At 37.0% G+C, this 25,694-nt stretch overlaps 1 protein-coding gene across 3 annotated transcripts in view; it reads right to left on the bottom strand.

Annotated features, from left to right (window-relative positions):
* The window catches only part of LOC127657788 (rap1 GTPase-GDP dissociation stimulator 1-like), a 50,754-nt gene extending 25,267 nt beyond the window's left edge, over positions 1-25,487 (bottom strand). Inside the window, exons 1-5 of one of the 3 annotated variants that reach the window (XM_052146700.1) lie at positions 25,095-25,487; positions 21,677-21,787; positions 17,488-17,610; positions 12,441-12,566; positions 4,256-4,402 (exon numbers count right to left, since the gene is read on the bottom strand). In XM_052146700.1, coding sequence (XP_052002660.1) covers positions 4,256-4,402; positions 12,441-12,566; positions 17,488-17,610; positions 21,677-21,787; positions 25,095-25,098 — 511 coding nt within the window. In that variant the 5' untranslated portion in view covers positions 25,099-25,487. The remainder of the gene's footprint in view (positions 1-4,255; positions 4,403-12,440; positions 12,567-17,487; positions 17,611-21,676; positions 21,788-25,094) is intronic. The other 2 variants (XM_052146708.1, XM_052146714.1) reach the window with 2 other exon arrangements.
* Positions 25,488-25,694: the final 207 nt, after the last annotated feature.

Raw genomic sequence — 25,694 nt, 5'->3', positions numbered from 1 at the left:
AGCACTATAGAGAGCATCCTGACTGGCTGCATCACTGCCTGCTACGGCAATAGCACCGCCCACAACCGCAAAGCCCTGCAAAGGGTGGTGCGAACTGCCAGACACATCATCGGAGGTGAGCTTCCCTACCTAAAGGACATATATAACAGGCGGTGTGTGACAAAAGCTTGGAGGATCATCAGAGATTCCAGCCACCCGAGTAATGGGCTGCTCTCACTGCTACCATCAGGCAGGCGGTATCGCAGCATCAGGACCTGCACCAGCTGACTTCATGACATCATCTTCCCCCAAGCAATCAGACTTTTGAACACTTGATCTCCCACGATCAGTAATCAGCACTGCACTTTATTTATCTTATATCTCACACTGCTCGGAACTGCACACAAGACTTTCACCTACTGTTGCACTTGTGTAAATAGAGATTACTCAGAATGGTGCCAAAAACAAATAACATCGAGTGAGTGGCAGTTCTGTGGCTGAAAATGCCTTGTTGATGAGAGAGGTCATCAGAGAATGGCCAGACTGGTACGAACTGACAAAAGTCTATGGTAACTCATAACCACTCTGTACAATTGTGATGAGAAAAATAGCATCTCAGAATAGCATTACATGTCACATGTTGGTGCTGTTTTGATGGCACAAGGGGGACCTACACAATATTAGGTGGTTTTAATGTTTAATGGTTCTGAAGCAGTGGCTTCTTCCTTGCTAAGCAGCCTTTCAGGTTATGACGATATAGGACTCGTTTTAATGAGGCTATAGATCCTTGTCTACCTGTTTCCTCCAGCATCTTCACAAGGTCCTTTGCTGTTGTTCTGGGATTGATTTTTCGCACCAAATTACGTTCATTTCTAGGAGACAGAATGAGTCTCCTTCCAGAGTGGTATGATGGCTGCATGATCCCATGGGGTTTATACTTGTATACTATTGTTTGTACAGATAAACGTGGTACCTTCAGGTGTTTGGAAATTGCTTCCAAGGATGAGACAGACGTGGAGGTCCACAATTTTTTTTTTCTGAGGTCTTGGCTGATTTCTTTTGATTTTCTCATTATGTCAAGCAAAGAGGCACTGAGTTTGGAGGTAGGCCCTAAAATACATCCACAGGTACACCTCCAGTTGACTCCTATTATCCAATTAGCCTATAAGAAGCTATTTGGATAAATGCCTAAAGGCTTAACATAATTTTCTGGAATTTTGCTTAAAAGGCACTGGATCAATTGTGATATAGTCAGTTAAAAGTGAAACAATCTGTCTGTAAACAACTGTGGAAAAATGACTCGTGTCATGCAAAAAGTAGCTGTCCTAAATGACTTGCCAACTGTAGTTTGCTAATATGAAATCTGTGGAGTGGTTACATTTTTTTTTTTAATGACATCAACCTATGTATGTAAACTTCTGACTTCAACTTTACTCACCGGCCACTTTATTAGGTACCTGTAAATTTACATATTCATGCGATTATCTAATTAAACAATTGTGCATATGATGCATAAAATCATGCAGATATGGTTCAAAAGCTTCAGATAATGTTCACATCAACCATCAGCATTGGGCAAAATTTGATCTCAGTGATTTAGACCGTGGCATGATTGATGGGCTAGTATGAGTATTTCTGTAACTGCTGATCTCCTGGGATTTTCCCTCACAACAGTCCTTAGAGTGTAAAGAAAATGGTGCGAAAAACAAAAAACATCCATCAAGCGGCAGTTCTATAGTCGAAAACGGCTTGTTAATGACAAAGGTCAGAGGAGAATGGCCAGGCTGGTCCAAGCTGACAAGAAGGTAACGCGAAGCTTATACAGAGAACAAGCCACACAGACAGCACAACATGAGAACGCGTTCTAGTGTAAAAACAGAATAAATATATATATATATATATATATATATATATATATATATATATATACATATATATATATATATACACATACACACACAAAATTCAAGTGATACTGACCAAAGTGTAATTCTCACCAAGAATGAAAATTATTGATGCAGTAAGTAGTTGCATTTCTATGTATCTCGCCTAAGTAAAAAAAAAGGTGATTAGAGTGAGAGGAACAGTTTATCATGGTGGTTTACTAAAGATGATGACAGGTTTTACTGTAAGTCAGAACAGATATGCTTAGCATGGAAGAGCACGGTCTGTGACATGACATAACATATTTGGGAGAAATACAAAGATAAAGAACCAGACTGAGATCAAACAGTTTAGCAACAAAAAGTGGCATGTTAATTGTTGTTGTCTCTTAAAATAATTTTTGAAAATTTGTAATTTTCATCAGACAACAGAAAATGAAAACACCTGACCTACATTTTTGTTGGCTTGCACTAGCCTCTGCATGTGAGGTGCAATAGATCGAAGAAGAAAAAAAAAGCAATTACCATTTTAAGCTTTGCCGGCAAACAGGGATGAAGGAAACAGTGCTCAGTCTGTCCATCAATTATTCATCAAGGACATCGTCACAAAAAAGTAAATACATTGCATTCCTGCATTCCCTTAAATATTAAACAATGCACAGCGGTTCTACATAACACAAGACCAGAACCTTATGTAATCTACCAGGCATGCATTCCAAGACTGATAAGGCCACTGGAAACAGTAAAGTATGTTTCCTGGTGTCTCATAGCTAAAGGTATAATATGCGAGTTGTGCTGCTATTTGTCTCATACAATGTTGTATCTCAGTTATGACAAACAGAATAAATTTAGCTTGAGCAGTCAGACGTGTCAACATCTGGCTCACCCAATGGAGTGAGTTTGGGGCAAGAATGCGGGTACATGTAATGAACTGTTAAGCAGGGAATTGGTTAATTTATTAAAATGCGGGAGTTGTAATCTTGTCGCATTGCTCAATTTCTGTGTAGAATGTATTAAAAATGTAATAACCGTTAAATTTTTGTCGTGCTACTACGTGGGAAATTATTAAGTTAATTTACTGATGTATAAAACAGGAATAAAGTAAGCAATAAAGTCAGTTGTGAAATTTTAAATAAAACCATATTATAATTTTTTGAGACATTAATGACATTACATGAGAAATTAGCATAATTAATTATAATTCAAAGTAAATGCCAGCATCATCCAAACACTGGCAACCATGTTCAAATAAAATGACACATTATACATTCTGAATGTATACTGATTACCATTGTCCCATGTCTGCCAAACATGTTGAGTGGTCCAAACATCATCTGCAGCCTGAAATTAAACTTTTAGGATTTTAGGAGTGAATACACTGAGCAGCATAGAAAGGATGCTCCCTTGCTCCCTATTTAGTGAATGACTTAACCTCTAGTGCGCTATCTGTCTGCAATGGTTTCTGACCAGTTTGAAATGCACCTTCTTTTCATTCTAACTCTACATAAAGCCTCTAAAAGGAACATTTTTCAGCTTTTAGATGAACCCATTGATTCACAATGTGATAATGTACTGTAAACATACAGTAGGATTTCTAAGGATAAAATGTCATTAGTCTGCATTGTGTTTAGTAGTGTGGCATTTCACAATAAATCACTCACATTTTTTAAATAGCATATCGGATGAAACTAAAGACTAATCTTTTGACTCAAACAGGTTTCAATGTAAAAACTTCATTAGGTTTCTTACCAGAAAATCAGGCGTTTCTCCCAAAGACAAACTCTGCTGTAGCTGGCGCCATATTGTTTTGTTTTGCCAAATGACTCTGTACATCAAAAATGTACCCCTTTACTGACAGCACAGAATCTCCTGAACTGAGATGTTGGTTTAAATTAATTTAAATGATGCATTGCGTAAAGCAAAGCCAAAATGTAACATCCACTCGTGTTCACGGGGTCGCACGAGGATGAAGTAAAGAAAGGCTGACGAGCACGACTTTACAAAAATGTAACACCGATTAACAACAATTTAGCTGGCCAATGATCTAAAGGAATATTCAAGACAAAAGCAGCACATAACCACATAGAAAAGCCAGCATGTCAGTAAAAGACATTAGATTGAGAGAAGGGTTAAACACCACGTAGGCCTTCTTCGAATGGTCCCCTACAGATATTATCATTAATGTTCAACTGTAGAGTATAATATAGACTTTAAAAAAAAGGAAAGCCAAACATACTGTCTCTGTTGACAACATGAGATAAAAGTGAAACTTGCCTTTTTCATTTTTTATTTAATCAATAGTTTGATCATTTAGTTAACATCTCAGACTATACCAATAAAAGACCATTCAAAAACATTGCCTTCTTGGTTTGATTTGGGGGATTGGTCATTACCATTATCATTGCTATAGTTCATCAGCATGCCACAAAAGACAGTCAAGAGCTTCCCGGTGTCGGGGTCAGTGCTTTCGGCCAGAGCTTTAATGTGCTCGGCAACTATCAGAGCACCACCCGCAGCGTCAACTGCACTTCTGCCCTCATCTGCAAAACAAAGAGGTTACATAAAACAGAAATAAACAATAAAAAAGGCAACAAATGACACAAAGAAACAACAACCTGGAACAAAATGGCTAAAAAGTGATAGTTCACCCAACATCATAAAAGGCGATGTTTGGCAGTATTTCAGCCTCAGTCAACATTCACTTTCACCTAATGGCAAAAGGATGCCATGAAATTGAAAAATGACTAAAGCCCAAAGTATACTTCGGTTTTGACCCGAACGCTTAGCATCTGCGTACAGCCGAACGCTCAGCATTTCAAAGTATACCTCATTTGACTGTGCACACACAGGCGATTGGCGCATGCGCGCTAAAACTGCTATATGATTCTGGACTTTTTATCCTCAGCAGTTTAGACACACAAAGATGTCTTCATAGTTTTTCAGACTTGAGTTATACATATACAGAGATCTCCTGACCTCCTCACAAACATGGTCTTGATGTGCACATCTAGGGCTCTATTTTAATGTGTGCGCAAAGCGCAGCGCAATGCACTACGAATGTGCACATGTCTTATCCAATTTTAGTGAGAGCGCTAATTCTAAATGCAATTTTCGTGTGAACGCAAAGCGCAAATGGGCGTGGTGGGAGTGTTTGCACCACTGTGGGTGTATAGTATGTAAATGAAGTGGTGCAAAGCACAATTTACTATTTTCCTAAGAATTTGGTTGATGCACCTTTACATTTCAATACCATGCCTTAACTCAGCGCAAAGTCTGAATTCAGTTCCTGCATTTGCAGTTTGGAGATTCCACCAGCAGGTGGTAATAAAGTTCATGTCTAAACTCTTAAAATATAGTGGAACATTAAATTAAAGGGTTAGTTCACCCAAAAATGTAAATGATCCCTCAAGCCATCCTAGTTGTATTTGACTTTCTTCTTTCAGCAAAATACAATCGGACTTATATTAAAAAATATCCCGGCTTTTCCAAGCTTTATAATGGGGGTGAATGGTATCTTAGATTTTTAAGACAGAAAAGCGCATCCATCCATCATATTTGTAATCTATATGGCTCCAGGGGGTTAATAAAGGCCTTCTGAATCAAAGTGATGAGTTTTTGTAAGGAAAATATTTATAACTTTATAAACTGGAATCATTGGCTTCCAGTAACGGCCATCCGCACTTTCACGAGAGAGTCGAGTTCCGGCGTAAAACATAGGCGTAGTGTAAGCTCCGGTGAAAAGTGACGTGATAAGAGGATAGATGAAGCCAGTCATATATTAGTTTATAAAGTTATAAATATGGATATTTTACTTACAAAAACATAACGCTTCGCTTTAGAACCCCCTGGAGCTGTATGGATTATAATTATGATGGATGGATGCTTCCAAGATACATTTCAATCCCATTATAAAGCTTGGAAGAGCCAGGATATTTTTTTATATAACTCTGATTGTGTTTGGCTGAAAGAAGAAAGACATATTCACCTAGGATGGCTTGAGGGTGAGGAAATTATGGTATCATTTTCATTTTTGGGTGAACTGACCCTTTAAATCCCTGACAATAAAGGTTGTAGCCGTTTTGAGAAAAAAATATATATAATTATGAGATTGTCTTAAACTATCTAAAGGTCATGGGTTATTTTTCAATTATTATCATTGTTTATTTTATAATTGTATTTAGGATCTAATTTATATTGGCATCACTTCAAAAGGGGCCGGTGGAAGAAGTTGAGAGTAAAAAGTTTGGATTTGGTATGATTTTTTGGACCACTTCGTTATTTTGATTATATTTTCATTTGTAGTGAAATTTGAATTTAGAAATATATGTGGTTTAATTTATTCATGTTTCAATACAATTATTTATTTTTCAAAATAAAAGTCAACCGGTAGAAGTGAAGTGCGTTCCGATACAATCACTGTTAATACTATCCAAGATTTGTGTGTCAGTAAATGAAAATGACAAATAATACTTACATTCTTTATAATTTAAAGCCGCATACATCCAAATTCTGACGAGAATTGCATTATCGATACGTATAAAAGGTGTCACTGTCATAGAAATATGCCTGGCATTCTTCAAGGACGTAGTTCATGCAAAAAAGAATGTAAGTCCATATTTCTATTATTTTAATTCATTGCATACAGTCCATTTACACTACCAATTGAATTAATTTCTTGTCTTTGTTTAAATTGTTGGTACATGAGGGATTGGACTATATAATAGGTTGCAAATGCTGGAATAAACGGAAAAGGATCTCAGAAATTGAACTTGGTCCAGCCTTTTGAGTGTCACATGCATAAATTCACCAAACCCACCTGTGCCTGGGCTTCCTGCATACTTGGACGAAAATCCCAAAACTTCATGGCCATGCCCACTGACTTCGCGCTTATGACTTAAGGCATTGCCTTGCGTGCAATGCTTGCACTCTCAAAACATACTGTTGTTGTTTACACCTTTGTCTCCTGTTGTTTAGCCGCGATTACATCTTCTATCGCTTCTTCATGACAGCAATGGCTTAATTGTGAGTGTTGCCACCTTGTGGACGCACTAATTAGTGCAAATAATTCCAGGCGACACGTTCAGGGTATGCCCGGTTAGATAAATCGGGTGCACACATTCAGTGCTCGAGCACTCTAATGATGACAAAGTTTGTGTCACGTGTCCTGTACACAGAAACCCAGCGTTCACATCTAACCTAAGTTTACTTTGGGCTTAAGGATGTCATTCTCCCTCACATTGAATTTTGTGTTCCACTAAAGAAAGAAAGTCATATGAGGTAGGAAAAACATGGGGGTGATTAAACGATTATGAAATATTTATTTTTGGGTGAACTAGCCCTTTAATATAAGGACAGGTTGGGATATGAATGAATGTATCCTTAAAGAATGTAATATGACAACTGATAATGCTATATGATGAATAAAAAGAAGTAAACATTTTGAGATAACAGAAGAGCAAAGGAAATCAAAGAACTGTCCACTGGAAATGCTATTGCAGAATTTGTTGGTAGTTTGACTCAGCTGTCAAGTTGACATGAGGAGCAGAGGTACTGTAATTAAAGGTAAAACAGAATCAAGAGACCAGAAGTGCAGTAGAAGCATAGCATACCAAGTACACACAGCAGAAATCTACCTAAAAAGGCAAGGTGTCAAATGATGTCTTCATGGACATTTAAGTCCAGTGGGGTATAGGGCTATCAACAGGGCTGAGAAACAAATTAGAATTTTTCACTGAAATATTACAAAAATGTGAATTATATAAAACATCGGTCTCATACATCCACAAGAAGGCACAACAAATCAATACAAACCAATCAGCACCGTGTTGTAGTAACTGTTTATTGCAAAGAACATATCTGGCTGTAAACAAATGTGCAGAAAATGATAAAGTCAAAAGATTTTGCCAGTCCATGTTCTCAAATATGAATTGAAAAAGTAAAACAAAACACTTAAATAGATGGTTCTATGTTGACTTGATGTTGCACAGTAGCCTATATCGGTGCCATAGTACTACCACAGACTGAAGCCTCATATTACCGGCTGTACTACAGTGCTTTCATTACATACAGTTGTGTGTATGTACCTAATGCTTATGCAGCAAGACGCTGATTAGTGTGCAATGCATAGTCAAGATACAACCTCCAAAGACCTCCAACTCTGGGGCAGTTTAATTCGAACGTATCCGTCTTTTTTTATGTCTTTGACAGTTAGGGGGTTAGGTCGTGTCTCATTATTTTTTCAGCATCTTGTGACGTACCAATGCATTTATTTAGACACTGTGTCAATTGAAAAGGAAATTAAACCTGTAAAACACATCTGGAGACACCTGTGCTCACCACGTTTTATTCATTGCACTGTGAATGCTTTAGCTCAAGAATGTACACTACCATTCAAAGGTTTAGGGTCACTTGCCTGAAATGTTTCTCATGATCTTAAAAATCTTTTGATCTGAAGGCATATGCTTAAATGTTTGAAATTAGATTTGAAGACAAAAATATAATTGTGCCAACATATTAATATATTTCATTACAAAACTAAAATTTTATTGAAAAAAAGTTTTTGAAATGGATGACTTGGACTGAATAATTAAGAAAAGCAGCCAATACATGCCCAGCATATAGAGATGGGAACACCTACAATACTGCTTAAAAAGCATCCCAGGGTGATACCTCAAGAAGTTGTTTGAGAAAATGCCAAGTATATTTCTGCAAAATCTTGGCAAAGTGTCGCCACTGTCAAGATGCTAAAATATAACACAGTTTTGATTTATATTAGTTTTTTTTTAGTCACAACATTATTCCCATTTTTCCATTTCTATTATTCCATAGTTGTGATGACTTCACTATTATTCTAAAATGTGAAAAATAATAATAATAATAATAATAATAATAAAGAATGAGCAAGTGATCCTAAACTTTTGAACGGTAGAGTAAGTCTTCATCAGTGCTTGGTTGGCATTCATCCCAAACTAGAATGCTAATTTTAGCATTCAAATGTGCATTTTATCTTAAATGCGATGAATATTTGAATTTGAATTTAAATTTGACAGATTAAGTGGATAACTTGGAATACTAGGTTGAAATACTTTTTTACATAACAACAGAATACTGAAGCGGAAGATACAGCGCAATGAGACGTAAATCAGATCTACCTGACAGCACAGAACAGGGTTTAAATGGGTGTCTCAATGACAAACCTTGCTCGACACATATGTGAACGCTTCGAGTCCCAGCCATAATCTCATGATTTGATAAGCATCAAAGAAGCACCAGGAATTTTCAAAGCCACACAGAACAAAATCTATGCAAAGATGATTAGACAGACACACACACTGTTAAATCAGCAACAACAGGCTTGTGTTTTAAAACTTGCTGGCCCACTTTATATTAGGTGTCTTTAACTACAAGGCATTTGATAAAATACTTATTGTGTGCATACGTGTTGTTGCATTGTACTTAAATTTACATTACCTGCATTTAATTACAACTGTAGTTACACAGTTAACCTTATCACTAACCCTAAACCTAACCTAACTCTAACCCCTAACCCCATTCCTACCCCTACTACTAAACTTTGTCATGACTACTATGTTGCTCGGAACTGCACACAAGACTTTCACCCACTGTTGCAACTGTATGTAAATGTAAAAATGGGATAATGCATAATCATATGCTTTTATTTATCTTAGGGTAACATGCAGTATATTTTAGGGTAACATACAGACTCGCCTTAAATTACAAAAGATTTGCGCCATTCACTGCACCTGAACTCGAGACGCTATTGCATCATGACTCCCTGAATTAATTTTGAATTAAATTGTTAGTTGCCTAAAGATTCCCAACCCTATTCGTTTTATTTGTCCTATCTTAAAAGGACAACTAAAAACTGGCTCATCTTACCCCACTCTTCCATTAACTACTTTTTACAAGATCACTGAACATCCGCATAAAAGCTCCATGTTGAACTATACTCGTACATAGAAAATAGCAGCATGTGGCTCAGGATGTGATTGCCTTACTTTAAAACTAATTCATGATTCATTAGTCAAACTGAAGCATTTCCAATCCCCTATATAGTCTGGTAACACCATTTTTAGACATAATCTTCACAGTGAAAACCAACTACCTTACCTAAACAACTCATTTTCCACCCTCTAATCTTTCTATTCTCTCTCTATTTTAGTTTATAGCTACGTTTTCCAGCAAGATGACAGTATTTATGTGTCAAATATGAGTCAGCTCCATTGATATGAACAATGTTTCAGCTCTTTGTTTACACTGGTGCAGCCCACGCAAAGTCTAGGACAACTTTTTACAACCACACAAACAGAGATGACAAAATAAAGAGAGTAAAAAAAGTTTGAGTGAAAGACTCTCTTTGGTTGCTGTACCGCTTTAAACATAATAAGACAATGTGATAGAACAGAATACAGGGAATAGAGACACCTAGTAACAGATTCCTGAACAAAGGCCTTCTGTGATGACTGTGATGACGTGTCATCTCTGTGAAAGGGTTAGACCCAGCTGCGGTCAAATTCAGCTGCCCCATCAATCAGCTTCATCATAAAGCCCATCTGTGTGCATTTGCCAGAGGCATGTATAGCTCTTTAAATCTAGGGTAATTTGTCCTTATGTTTATATCCACACAGCTAATCTAATCATATATTTGGGAATTTAAAAGTAGGTTATTTATTGTGGATTTGCTAGTATTGTTTATATATACTGTATACACCGATCAGACACAACATTAAAACCACCTGCCAAATAATGTGTAGGTCCCCCTGGTGCTGCCAAAACAGAGCCAACCCGCATCTCAGAATAGCATTCAGAGAAGCTATTCTTCTCACCACAATTGTGGTTATCTGAGTTACCATAGACTCTGTCAGTTCGAACTAGTCTGGCCATTCTCTGTTGACCTCTCTCATCAACAAGGCGTTTCCGTCCGCAGAATTGTCACTTACTGGATGTTTTTTGTTTTTGGCACCATTCAAGGGTTCATTTTAGAGACTGTTGTGTGTGAAAATCACAGGAGATCAGCAGTTACAGAAACACTCAATCCAGCCCATCTGACACCAACAATCATACCACGGTCCAAATCACTGAGATCACATTTTGATGGTTGATGTGAACATTAAATTTCTGTAACTGCTGATCTCCTGGGATTTCACACAACAGTCTCTAAAATTAACTCCGAATGGTGCCAGAAACTAAAAACATCCAGTGAGTGGCAGTTCTGTGGACGGAAATGCCTGGTTGATGAGAGCAAACCAAATTTTGATTTGCCCGCAAACCAAACTTTCACTAACTGTTACTCTTACTGTTACTCAATAAAGTACTTTGATTGACTGATTTGGCTTCATAGACTTAGTCAAAACTCTATGTGTGTTTTCGAGTCTATTGATCCCTTATCCGTGGTCTTTCAGAGCCAGGAGAAAAATTGCTACCTCCAAATCTTCTTTTTATCACTAGACTCATCTGAGATCCGAGATCCAAGATCTACAGCCACACAGACACTCCACGGGACAGAATTCTTACCATTTCTCATCCATACAAAGCTCCTCTTAAATGCCTTTAAACTTTCTACAAGTCACAAAAGATTTGATGACTGCTAGAACTGCATGTCACGACCAGGAGTATGGGGGGAAAGGTAACACTTTACAAAAAGTTTCTATACTAAAAACTATTTATTATATAATTTAGCAATTTTGCCATTCATTAATCTTGGCTTATGTTAACTCAGTATGAACAGTTATTGCTCATAGCTAGGACACGTTAGTTAGCCTGGTTCCTAATGCATTAAATAATAAGGGAATAAAGGTATTTGCACAATCGCAGGACACAATGCATCACAAAACATGATCACTGCCATACGACAGATAAAAAGATACACGCTCATTGGCATTGTATAAAGTTGCTCTGATGCAGCATTTCAATTACACAAAAGGAAAGCCACATAGCAACCTCTGATACTAGTTTATTATACCCACTTAAGCTATTTCTATTGCTTAGGTCAAAGATATTTTAGTACAGCTTTTATGCAGAATCTTTACACAAAATTCGGTTGCCCCTACGCTGTTGCTGAAATATTTACTCAGACTGTGACTGAATAAAAGCCAAATTCACGCGTGAGGTATTTATCGATTGCCATTGTTCACACCGCTGTACAGTTTTAGGGATAAAACGGGCAGACTGAGCAAGAAACAATACTGCCATCATTGTGAATGATGTAGTTTTTCAAAACAGCAATGCCTCCAATAAACATAAAGGCATAATTTAAATTCACTGTTAGTTAATCAGTTAACATGATGTCATTGCACCAGCATTGGAAGCAGGTAAATAGTTGTTTTAAATGTATCTATAAGAAACAAACATCTAAAATTAGTAGGAGCTGAAAGGATTTTGCTGAGCTTTTAAAAACCAGCCTCTATCTAAGCTATCAATAGAAAAGTCTGCAATGCCTGCATCGTGTCACTCATTAAGACAACTGTACCAGCAGTTCCCCAACATATCACCCAAAAGATTCAAAAGATCTTCTTGTAGATAGAGTGGAATGCTGAGGGAGTGATAATGGGAACTTACGGCTGTCATAGCAGATGTTGCCTAGGGCTCGTCCTGTCTGCAGCAGTATTTCCTCGTCCTTACAGTTTAGCAGCTGAACCAGTGGAGGAATGAGTCCTGCTTCCACACATGGACTCCTCATGAATTCTGCAGAGAAACACCATGAATGTCATCAATACGCATTACAGAAGCAATACTTAAAAGGGATAGTTCAAAATTAAAACCATCGTCATCGTTTACGCACCCTCATGTTGTTCCTGACCAGCAAGACTTTCTTCTGTAGAACACAGAGGAATGTTAGCGTTAGTCACCATTCACTTTTATTATATATATATATTATTATTTTTTAAATGCAATGAAAGTGAATGGTGACGTAGGCTAACATTCTGGCTCACACCCTTTTGTGTTCCATATGAGTTTGGAACAACATATGGGTGAGTAAACTATGACAATTTTCATTTTTGGGTGAAATATTTCTTTAATGTTTTCAAAGCTAGCTTTTACTCATTTTCTGTTGTATGGGTGGTGCTAAGTCCTTTTTTACTAGAAATTCTCCTCCCTTCTCAGTAGGTGGTGATACACACAGAATGTGAATCTTCAAAAACAAAAGAAGAAGAATGTGAAAGTTAAAGTGAAAGGACTTAAATATTGATCTGTTTCTTACCCACACCTATCATAGCGTTTTAGAAGACATGGATTAAACCACTGGAGTCATATGTATTACTATTATGCTACCTTTATATGCTTCTTGAACTATTCTTCTTAAAATCTACCTTTGTGTTTGGCAGAAGAAAGAAAGTCATACACATCTGGGATGGCATGAGGGTGAGTAAATGTTGAGAGAATTTGTATTTTTGGGTGAACTATCCCTTCAACTAATGTTAACATATACAACATTTACATTTATGCATTTGGCAGACACTTTTATCCAAAGCGACTTACAGTGCAATTATTACAGGGACAATCCCCCCAGAGCAACCTGGAGTTAAGTGCCTTGCTCAAGGACACAATGGTGGTGGCTGTGGGGATCGAACCAGCGACCTTCTGATTAACAGTTATGTTCTTTAGCCCACTACGCCACCACCACTCCGTCGATTTAATGTTGTAGACATTAACATTAACCAAGACTAATAAATGCTGTAAAAGTATTGTTAATTGTTAGTTCATGTTAACTATTGTGTTAACAACTCCAAACTTGCTGTAAGAAATATGAATGGATTAGTAATGGAATTTAAATCATAAATTGGAACAAACATTCTTAAATGATCGCAATGAAGTCAACTAAGAATCCTCTAAGAATTAAGATCCTGAACTGACCTGAAAATTTGATGAAGAAAAAATAACTCTCGGAATCTGGATTTCTGTTATTCCAGTAATTGACCTTAATTGTTTTTTGTTTTTGCTTATTTGAGGACTCTTGATCCCATTAAGGTATTTAGGATTGTTTCCAAATTATGATAGAAATTCCATTTGAAAGCCATTAGAATTCCATGAGGATGTTCTAAATAGAGATGGTTGTGTGGACATGGTACCACAATAATACCCATTTCTTGGACGTTTTGTGGGGTTATAACATTTTACTGAACCTATACCACAGTAACTGGTATATCAAAGTACCATGCCATCTGATCACTGTCCCACCTCAAATCACACTGCAGCATACATTAGGGATGTGCTACGTTGGTTGGTTAATTGTCTAGTCGTCCAACAACTGATTAGTTGATTAGTGGGGTCGACTACTTACGATATTTTTAGTGGTAGTGGTTTAAATGGGAGATGCAATTCGTAATTGAGAGAAGCAACATCTTGGAGAGTGTTTTTGTGGGATTATGATTTGCTGTGTTTAAATGTGAATAATAGTTTACACAGTAAAACCCTCTTCAAGAAGTTTTATCTCTTTAATGCTTTGGGTTTAGTCTTTTTATGCACCGTTACAGCCAAAGCACTGCATTAACAGCACATTGCAAGACGATCACTGTTGGACGTTAAATCCTCTGCTCTGAGTAATTGTGAAAGACCTCTGATCATTTGGGAAGAAGGAAGCGGGAGCCGGGTGCATGTCCAAATGTACAACATTTATTTTCACACTTTTCGGTGTCTTCCCATTCACACTGCTTTTCAGCATCAAACACCCTAGTGGCTTTTCAGCTCACTGACCATGCAGTCACTCTGCTTTTTAGCAGCAGCTCTCAACCACACACACACACACACACACAGCTCTTGCTCACTGTCTCTCGACAGCAGCTCTGGCTGCGGCTTTATCCCTCACCCGCCAACACCAACAGCTGGGCGAGATAATTGTCCCCAGGTGTCCATCCCGGCCTCGCTCCGCACCATCGCCGCTCAGCCCTGCCCCACTCACCACAGTAATATTCCCATAAAATGCTCTATGTCATGAACTAGATGTGTACATGCAATTTTATCTTGCAGTAATGCACTTTTGAATGCACAGCGAGGATCCCAAGCTCTCGGTTTACATTGAAGTGGGTCATTCTGATTTCAGGATGCGAATCAGCAGCTTTGTGTGTTCTCTGTATTGGAGCCTTTCTTATTTCTTACTTTGACAGTTTTGTGCAACAATATGTTAAAGTTATTTAGCCTATTTAATTTTTAAATATCCGTTACTATGTTGAAGTGCTGCACTTAGCATCCGTATATACCTCTGAAACGCATCTGATCAGGGTCATGTTAACATAACGGAGCCTACATTATAGATTTTACTACTAGTCGAATTTGAAAATGGATGGTTTTGCACATCCCTAGCATCTATGTCATTAACATGCTTAAAATGTATCTTTCCTAATACAGAGTGCTGTGGTTTTAACTGGAGTAAACACAGATGTTCCCAGAGGAATGCTTACAGCCAAGTGCCAGCAGAAGCTGCCAGAAATCTGACAATAAGCAGGACACTGTCATTAGCTACCTAGCAAACTGCTAAAAGCCCATTCATTATTTTAACCTTTTTATCTCGGGCACACTCCATACACTTCTACTCTTTAGCTCTATCTTACTGAAGTGCAGTTTAAAGAACACTTGAATAATTAGACTAAAAGCTTTAGGCGAGGTTGCACAGTGACTGCGCAGAACAGTAAGTTGATGTGCTACAGCTGTAATTACAAATGGGGATGTAGAATCAGTGTCTTTTAGAAAGGAGATTTAGCGGAAAGTAATTGCTGTTGTTCTCCCAGGCTTATTTTATTTGAGGATACCACACCAAGGCCTGGTAAACAATTCATAACTTTCATTAAATCAAAAGAATAGCAAATAAATGTAAAAATACAAATCTAAGAAAATCTAACAGTGATCAGAGAGAATAATTTCTCAAAAAGCTGATCAAAGAATAGAGAATGACCAGCTGCAATGATGGGTCTGTACAATTAATTTACTCGCAGATTTGCTACTGTGCATAAAGGCAATTTATTCGAAAATAAATAATGACTAGATCTTTTAATGAGAGAAGAAAAAAAGGACACATAATATTACATATATTAGTATTGCATTGTAGTGTAGTGCAATTAGTGCAGTGGATTTATGAGTCAGCACAAGTGTAATCTGTTTGTGTGAGACTTGTGTTAAGATTGACTCCCTCTGCTGCACCAATCTTATAGCACTCATCCCAGTCATTTATGTCCTTCATGCTGTCAATACCAGTAATAATCACACGCATGAATGGCCACAGCTATAACTGCAGCGTTATTGATATGAGCAGAGACAAACAAACAGCATGAGGGGAAAACGGATTTAAAAACTATTTTAAAACAGGAGTTTATTACCAAGGATGAGATAAGAGACTAGTGATGCACCAATACCACTTTTTCTCTTCCGATTATGATTTCGGAAATCTCAGTATTGGCCGACACAAGTTTTGTTTTTTTGCATAATCGGTTTAGAATATCTTTACATTATTGTGTGGAACTAATTGGGAGTACTCTTAAAAATGTAAAGAATCACAAACCTCTAACTACACATTATTTCAATATAAATGTAAAGCTTATTAAGAAACACTTTATTATTAACTAGTATACTGTATAATGTAGCAGCAAAATTAACAGACATTCAAGTATAAGTCATCAGTAGAAGAAAAAAAAATTCAACTTGTATCTGGACTTTAAATGATTCAGATCTCTTTTTTGTTCAATTTAGTTGTAAGATATCAGTTAACTTTTCATTCACACAGTTATTTTATGGAATCCATTCAACATAAATATTGTTATAATTTGTAAACAAATACTAATATATTATAATAGTAATATATATATCAATCGTGCACCTTTAACTTTTAAACCCTCATGCTTTTATTTTGACATGCTGACTTCACCAGGAAGTCCTGTATGTGTATGTTTGTAGGCAAGAACAGACGTTTAATTCGCTTCTTATTCAAATTCTGGTATAATGTACCTGCGGTGCCGTTCTAAATGCATATTATAAGTGAACCGAACTATTGAGCATCTACATCTGAGATGTTGTTCTTTAGTAACGCTCAAAAGTTGCGCACCATGAAGGCTAAAAATAGCCGCGAGTGTGTGTGTAAGCAGAGCAGCGCCATTCAATAACGCACTGGAGCTGCATGTGAATTTTAGATATTTACTTATTAAACAGCCTTTTGTGATTCACAGAGCTATCACACGTCTTCAAGTGGCTTTGAATAAAATGTACGAGTCATATGAACTACTTTAATGGTGGTCCTTTTATGTCATTTCTTTTAGCTTGACAGTAACGAACATGAGTAACACACAGTATCGGATTTGGATCGGGCTCGTCAGACCAATACCCGATCCGTCTAAAAGCTTCAGTATCAGAGCCGATAACAATCCAGGTATCAGATCGGTGCATCTCTATTAGAGACTGGCAGAGCTAGTGGAAATTAAGGCTAAGCATTACATTTCTGAAATCCAGAGGACACTGATCATCAAAGCATACCAATTATTTGTATTACCCCGCCAATATTTTTCTTAAAACTATAAATTATGGTTAAGTAACACATAGAAGAGGCAAAAAGCAAGGCTAAACTACCTTTTGCGCTAGATTAGGACAGAAATAGCATTAAAAGGTGGTAAAATGCACTTACCATTTTTGGCCACCTCTGCAATGATGTTGGCTACTTTTGGTGTACATGAGTTCTGAGCCGACAATAGAGCAGGCATCATTGGGAGAACACCCATCTCCTGGATCTTTCCACTAGCCTCAACATCTGTATAAAAAAAAAAAAGTGGGGGACATCTATTTATTATATGAGGCAAATTAAATGTCAGCCATTTAGTTTACATAAAACATACATTTGATCATTGTTTATTTAATATGTTTAATTTAAATTTTTTGATCTTGTCTTTTTTTTCCTATGTAAAGCACCTTGAGAAGTTTCCTTTAAAGGCACCATATAAATAAAAAAAAGTGTATTATTATTATTAGGGGCACAAAGATATGGAAATTTTGGCCGATACCAATAATCAATAATTCTATATACTGTATTTGTAGGCTGATAACCGATAGTGTCCGATAAATCTATATGAAAATTTAACATTTCTATGACCAACTATCTTTTTTCTTTTACAACAAAATGTTTTATTAATTATAAACCACAAGAACTAAACTGCAGAAATCAACCAAAACATCCTGTCTAACTGCAAGACATGCAGTTAGACAGGATCATCTCAGCAATTAAGGTGTGTATCCCTCAATTATGACTTCTACTAAAGATTTTAGATGGTTCGATAGAGGGAGAGGCCATTATCTAGCACAAGCATCTTTTCTTCAACTAAAAATTGGCAAGCTGAGGAGTGCAAATGAAAAAGACCAAGTGAGAGAAACAGTTCTATAAAATCGGCCTATCTTCCTTAGCATAAACAGTACACATTATATTAGCTATTTGTTTAGTTTTTTACTGATTTAATTTATTGCAGGGGCGATTCTAGGATTTTATTTATTTTTTATCCCATTTTCTCCCAATTTGGAATGCCCAATTCCCACTACTTAGTAGGTCCTCGTGGTGGCGCAGTTACTCACCTCAATCTGGGTGGCTGCTCTAAGTGTCAATTGCCTCCGCTTCTGAGACAGTCAATCCATGCATCTTATCACGTGGCTCATTGTGCATGACACCGCGGAGACTCGCAGCATGTGGAGACACATGCTACTCTCCACGATCCACGCACAACTTACCACACGCCCCATTGAGAGCAAGAACCACTAATTCCAACCAAAAGGAGCTTATCCCATGTGACTCAACCCATCCTAGCAACAGGGCCAATTAGGTTGCTGGAGTAACTCAGCACACCCTGGATTCGAACTTCAGGGGTGGTAGTCAGCGTCAATACTCACTGAGCTACCCAGGCCCCGATACTAGGATTTTAACGTTAGGGGGGCTATAAAGATGTGCACATTAAATCTATTGCACTGTTGCATAGATGGTGTTTTGTTTTTTAAACTGCATTAACATCATTCATGCTACCCAGCTAATACTCATTCTGAATATTGTCATTTTCTATAATAAACATTTATAAAGTTATAGAAATAGCCGAAACGGCTTGAAGAATATGGAAAACCCATATATAACTGTAACAGTCTATTTATTGGTAACATGTTTCATCTGCCCTAATCATCTGTTTTTGATCTCTATATATATAACCAAAAATGGTAACTCTTTCCATAAGGTTGTATTTGTTAAGGTTGCATAAGTCGGTGCATTAGGTACCATTAACTAACAATGAACCATATATTTTTACAGCATTTATTAATCTAGGTCCATGTAAATTTATGAAAATAAAATGATTCATTGTATGTTCATGTTAGTTCATAATGCATTAACTAATGTTAACATGTTATTAGTATATAGTATTAGCACAATCAGTGCTGAAAAATAGTTATTCATTGTTGGTTCAATTTAACTAAATCTCGTTAACTGATGTTAACAAATACAACCTTATTGTAAAATGTTACCACTAAAATTACAGAACAGTAATCAACCATTTTGCAACTTCTATAGATTAAAGTTATATCATCACCAAAAAAACCTATTACACCAATAAATGTAACATTTATTTACTGGAGTGAATTAACTCCAGACGATGTTTCCCTGTCTATCATTAACTTGTGACTCGAGTATTTGGAATTCGTTCACCAAAGAGGTTCGTACAGATTCGTTTACTGATCTGTTCTGTAAACACTTTTGTAAATCACACCTTTTAACCAGTAGGTAGCAAAAAACGTTTTTTATGTGTTTTTGAGTCATTAAAGTGGTCATGAAATGGAGAATCAAATTATCCTTGATATTTAGACATATAAGAGGTAACTGTACTAAATAAACACATTGTATATTTCAGAACTCAAAACTTCCTCTCCAGTCTAATAAGAGCATTTATAATTGCAACCCTGCAACTATTTTTGGCTTATGTCGTCATGGCTCGCTTGTGAACCGGATATAATACGATTCAAGCTTTACAAAGGAACGGTTCTTGAAGGATGGGTCAGTTACAAACACTTGGACCCTATCAAAAACGTAAGTAATTCGTTTCATTTATGAATATTTCATATGCATGTTTGTTTGATAGTTTATAGTGATGAGTGATAAAAGTTGTGCTTGAGATGAACAGTTTAATATATTCGGATGGAATGTGTTGGATGTATGTTATTTGTAAACCCTTTTTTTTTGTTTCATTATTGTGAGGGCCAGCATGATGTTAACTAATCATAACAGTGGGCATTTACATTGACGTTTTGACGAGCTTAGGCCAAAACCAAGCATTTCAGACAGAGGGCCAAAAACAGGGTAGAAAATTATCATATATTACTAATTTGTGACTGTTTTGGAGCAATTTTTTTTTAACATTATCATTGGACCTCAGGGAAGATAATAAATGTACAAAAAATAGCACTTCATGACACTTTAAACCTACGATAAAGCATTGAGTCATTCACGACCAAAAAAAGTGTCATATTTATTAAGATTTGTGTGTCTACTAATGTACTTAGATAATTCAGTGTTGAAGCATCACAAATTACAAAAAAGCATATCTCTCATTATGTAAAATGCTGCTCATGACTATACAAAAAGACAAAAATAGGTCTATTAGCCTAAAAATAATTAGAAGTGATTCAGTCATGTCCAGAAGTCATTGTAGTGTCATCAGTCACTTTTAATCATAATCAGTCCAGCCCCTTTCTCTCCTTGGTCAATTATTTTTCCAAACTAAACAACATGCCTCCTCCTCTCCTTCAGTCGGTCAACAGATCATGATCTTCGCTCATTAACAAATTAGCTGACTGATTCGTCCCGTTCACTCGTTCAGACTCAAATGACCAATTGGCTTAGTGAAGGGGCTTATTCACTCAGTGGGTCAAACTAATGATATACTCCTTCACAGCCCGCATTTGAATGCTATTGACGAGCGCTATATTCAGATTTCACAGACAAAAAAAACAAAAAAGCAGGCATTCGCCTTGCAAACTAGAGCTCATTATGGGCAATCTCAGATTTGCGTGCACAGATTTTAAGGGGGGGCTGAAGCCCTCCTAAATTGGGACTAGAAACTCCTAAGTTTTATAGTATATTCAATGTTCATATATAATCCACAGTAACTTGGGGACCACTTAATTTGGACCAAAATAAAACATTACTTGCATTTTGGGTTCCAAAACATCACTTATCTTATTATCATTTTTGCCTCCGACCGTTGGTATAAATAGATGTCTTTAACCTCCCTGCTGTGTACAGAAATTTGATAGTCATAAAAAAGCTTAATTAGATAGTTCACCCAAACCTGTATAAATTTTACTTCTTCAATAGAACTCAAAAGGATGAATTGGGCAGATGTTGGGCAGAATGACAGACTCATTGACTGAGACTAACATACTGCCTTTTGTGTTCCATGAAAGAAAGTTCCAGGTTTGGAACGACATGAAGATGAGTAAATGATTACAGAACTTTCATTTTTGGGTGAACTATCCCTGTAATCTTTTCCACTGCATTTCTTCTGATCCTTTTTTATTCAATCAGTATATTAATTTCACCATCATGAAAATAAACAAAAACAATAAACTGCAAGGTTCTTATCCACGAAATGAATTTTATTCTATCCTGTCTCCGTGGATACTCCGAACATAAAAATATAAGAGAGCTGTGATGCCCTTAAGTCAAGGTAACTAGAGTTCCTTCTCTTTGCTTCTCAATCATCCTTCATTTCAGCTGTTGTCTAGGTAACTAAGGACATCCATGAGTACCATACAAAAAAATTAATAGCAATAAAAAAGATATGCAAGCTTACTATTGTGGGCCAAAGCTTTGAGCAGGCAGTCCAAGCAGCCCTCAATACTGTCGGAAGCGCCGTCTGCCGATGTAAGCTTCAGTGTCTTCAGGGCTTCACTTAGGTTATCTGCTGATGAACGAGAAATAATGCACAGCTTTAGCCTTTCAATCATTTACTAATTCCCAAATGCTCATTGAGATGTTGAGAAAGATAAGGAGTCTAATTTAAAGCCATAGTGCCTAAATGTATTCACTAAAGTGCAACAATCACTAAATGTTTTCATTTGATTATGACATATTTATTATACTATGTCCTGATTTTAAGCACTTTTACTAGGTAGAAGGGATAAACTAGTATCATAAGGGCAGAAAATAAGTGAATGGAGAATGGTGATTCTGAAAACCATGTGTAACTCCAGATATGGTAAAAGCAAGTGAAGCTGTGGTGGAGGGCCTGTTAATAAACCCCATTTAATCCTCTTTTGAGAAAATGGTCAGTAGAGACATTTAGTCAGATCTAACATCAAATCACCCATTTACTTCATATTTAGCATACGGGAAAACAAGAAAAACACAAAAATCAAATGCACTGAAGCTAAAAGCAAACATTCCCAAGAGAGGGGCTAAAAATGAATACTTCAGAGAGAAGCTTTCATATGTTCTATGTATATTTTTATATGAAATGGAAGAAATTGCAGTTGGGTTCAGACATAAAACATTATAAAGATTTTGGTATATTATGCCATTATCTTTAAACTAAGCACAATAAATATCATGAATACAAAATGAACATCACGCATTAAAAGGGTGGAATGTCCATTTAAAATAGGGTATTCAGAGAAACATGGTGTAATGGAATATTTTATAATATAAGGATAAGTTTAAAATAAGGATATTCCAAAAAATAGAAATTTTACCAGAAATTGAAATAAGAAGCGAATTAAACTACTGTGAACTTGCCTACAGACAGACACACATACAGGACTTCCTGGAGAGTTCAGAATGTCAAAATAAAAGCATGAGGGTTTAAAAGTTAAAGGTGCACGATTGAGATATATTACTATATATTACTATTATAATATTTTATTATTTATTTACAATTTATAACAATATTTAAATACAATAGTAACGAATTGCAGTACTGAGCACTGATTCAATCCGGTACCAGCGGGCAGTGTGACTGACACACGACAGCTTTAAAATCCTCTCATGCTTATTTTGAATGCATGATCTGTTACTCCTTGTACACTGAAATGGACAATAAATCAAAATTAAAATTGTAACACGTCCTATTGTGATTTATTAAACTGCTAAAAGTTGCAATCTTATTGTGGAAGAGATGCGTACTTTAAATAAATCTGATCGCTCTTCAACTATAAGTTGAAAATAGTGATATATTTGACCACGTCTTCTCATGATGATTAATTATGCAAGTTACTAAAAACTGCTGATATACACTCACTGAACACTTTATTAGGAAAACTATGATTCTAATAAAGTGCCGGACGTGGTCTTCTGCTGTTGTAGCCCATCCGCCTCAAGGTTCGACATGTTGTGCATTCTGTGATGCAATTCTGCTCACTACAATTGTATAGAGTGGTTATCTGAGTTACCGTAGCCTTTCTGTCAGCTTGAACCAGTCTGGCCATTCTTAGTTTAACTCTCTCATCAACAAGGTGTTTCCAACCCCAGAACTGCCACTCACCGGATGTTTTTTGTTTTTGGCACCATTCTGAGTAAACACTAGAGACTGTTGTGTGTGAAAATCCCAGGAGATCAACAGTTACAGAAATACTCAAACCAGCCCGTCCGGCACCAACAATCATGCAACGGTCGAAATCACTGAGATCACATTTTTCCCCATTCTGATGGTTGATGTGAACATTGACTGAAGCTCATATCTGCATGATTTTATTCATTGCACTGCTGCCATATGATTGGCTGATTAGATAATCGCATGAATAAGTAGGTGTACAGGCGTTCCTAATAAAGTGCTCAGTGAGTGTAGATTATACTGCTCAAATACATGTAACATCAAATAATAAAGAGGTCAGAGGTAATCCAAAAGTAATCAAAAAATTATCAATTTAGATTACCTACAAAAATATAATCCAAGAGATTACGTTACTATTGCAATTTTAGTCATGTAATTTGTAACCAGTGTCGGACTGCAATTCTGAAGCAATCAACCCAGCACTGACAACTGCCTAATCCAAGACTGAAAAACAATTACAAGCAACATTGTATTTATTTATCTAATTCAAAGCAAAGGAAAATTGCACATTTAATTTCCAGTTCTTTTTTCAGAGCGATAGCACAATCAAATGGCTAAATGGCAATGGTTCCTGGTTATCAGATTCACAACTATCAAAGGGTCAAAAAGGAAAACACTCCATCACAAGAATGATATCTGTGTGCACACGTTATGAAGGTGTCAGATTTGTTAAAACTAAAATGCATCTCATAAAACACACACAGCAGCTCATCCCTCAGTCAAAATATTAATTGGTGAGACCTCCTTTCTGCACACTCATCATATTAGTAATCCATGTTCCACATTATTCCTAGTCATTTTAATCATTTTAACATGCACATTTAGTTTACCAAATATGCAGAATGACCCGTTTGCAGAGTATACAAGGCAAGCGCAAGAGCCAAATCCCCTAAAATCTAGTATTCTTGCAGCATATTGGTGTCAAGTATTACATCACAGCCTGTCAATCACACAAGCCGGGTTCATAATGCATTAGGGATGTCCAAGAAATATTTACTGTACCTTTACCAACCTCGTTCATTTTTACATCAGGTATAAACCTAGATAAGTAGTCAAATCTCAATTGAATCTATGTACACTAAAGTCAACAGCTACATTTTGAGTCATCTCACCAAACATGAATATAATGAAACCAAAAACGCCCAAAAATGAAGCATGCAAAATAATCAACTCTTGTTGTACATATTAGCTGGAGACTGCTGTGCATTTGTGAATAATCCATGACAACATTACATCACAACATCCCTCAAGGATGGGATCACATATTGTGTCCAAAGCACATCATGTGATCATTTTGAACATAGCCATGCAGTGGGTGTGTCTCAAAACCTAGTAAGCTGCCTACCTAGACAGCATTTTGGGCATCATAGGTAGGTTCAAGTAAGTTCAAACAGAAGTACTCACCTGATCGAGCCATATGAGGCCCCAAAAAATGTCGTTTGCTAGGTAGGCATCTTACTAGGTTTTGAGACACAGCCAGGGAGGTCAGCCTTCTGCCACAGCAGCAACACAGACCCCAGGAGAAACCCATCAGCTAGCGCCAGTCACGCAAACATTAACTTGTGTATATTTATATGCAATGTATTCTTTATAGTCACTCGGAGTTCATCATCTCCATCAGATATCTGCAAAACAGTAAGTGTTCACGTTTCGCCCTACTTACCCATTTGGCTTGTGTGTGTTATAGTCCAAACTGTCTGAGAATGTAGTCTCTAGATTACTTAAAACCCTGCCAGCGACACTGCTGGTTATCTTGGTGTGGGTACCGGGTCGGTTTTGGTTCGCTTGTCAGACAGATATCCGGGCAAGGCCCACCTTAACCCACGGTGCTCCGGCCAATATGGTGAAAACAGCCTCCACAGCTCCAGATGTTCCGTCAAATGGTCCAGAGGAGATGCGTACACCCGAGCCAAACCCCTCTACGCTGATGTCGGGGGTTACGTAATTTTATCCGAAGAGATCAATGCTCGTACGAATCAAAATAAACATCGGCACTTCCAATGCACTTCCTTCCACTGCGCGAGCTGTCTGATTCTCCGCACACAGGACAAGCACGTCGAAGCTCCGCCTTCCTGTCAACTGATTGGTTCGTGGCCCGTGCAGAAGGTTCCTGTCTGGACTGTTGATTGGTTTAAGTGGTTTGAGTTTGATCCCGCCCACAGTCATATTAATTTACTACACAGTATAAGATTCTCTTACAGTATTAGCGTACTGTGTTTTCAAAAACAGGAGTGTGGAAGAGTCTTCTAATTTTCACAAATAT

This window comes from Xyrauchen texanus, chromosome 2 (assembly GCF_025860055.1).
Source record: "Xyrauchen texanus isolate HMW12.3.18 chromosome 2, RBS_HiC_50CHRs, whole genome shotgun sequence".
Classification (NCBI taxonomy): Eukaryota; Metazoa; Chordata; class Actinopteri; order Cypriniformes; family Catostomidae; genus Xyrauchen; species Xyrauchen texanus.
Note: the sequence above shows the minus strand (reverse complement) of the source record. Positions and strands in the feature narration are given on the sequence as shown.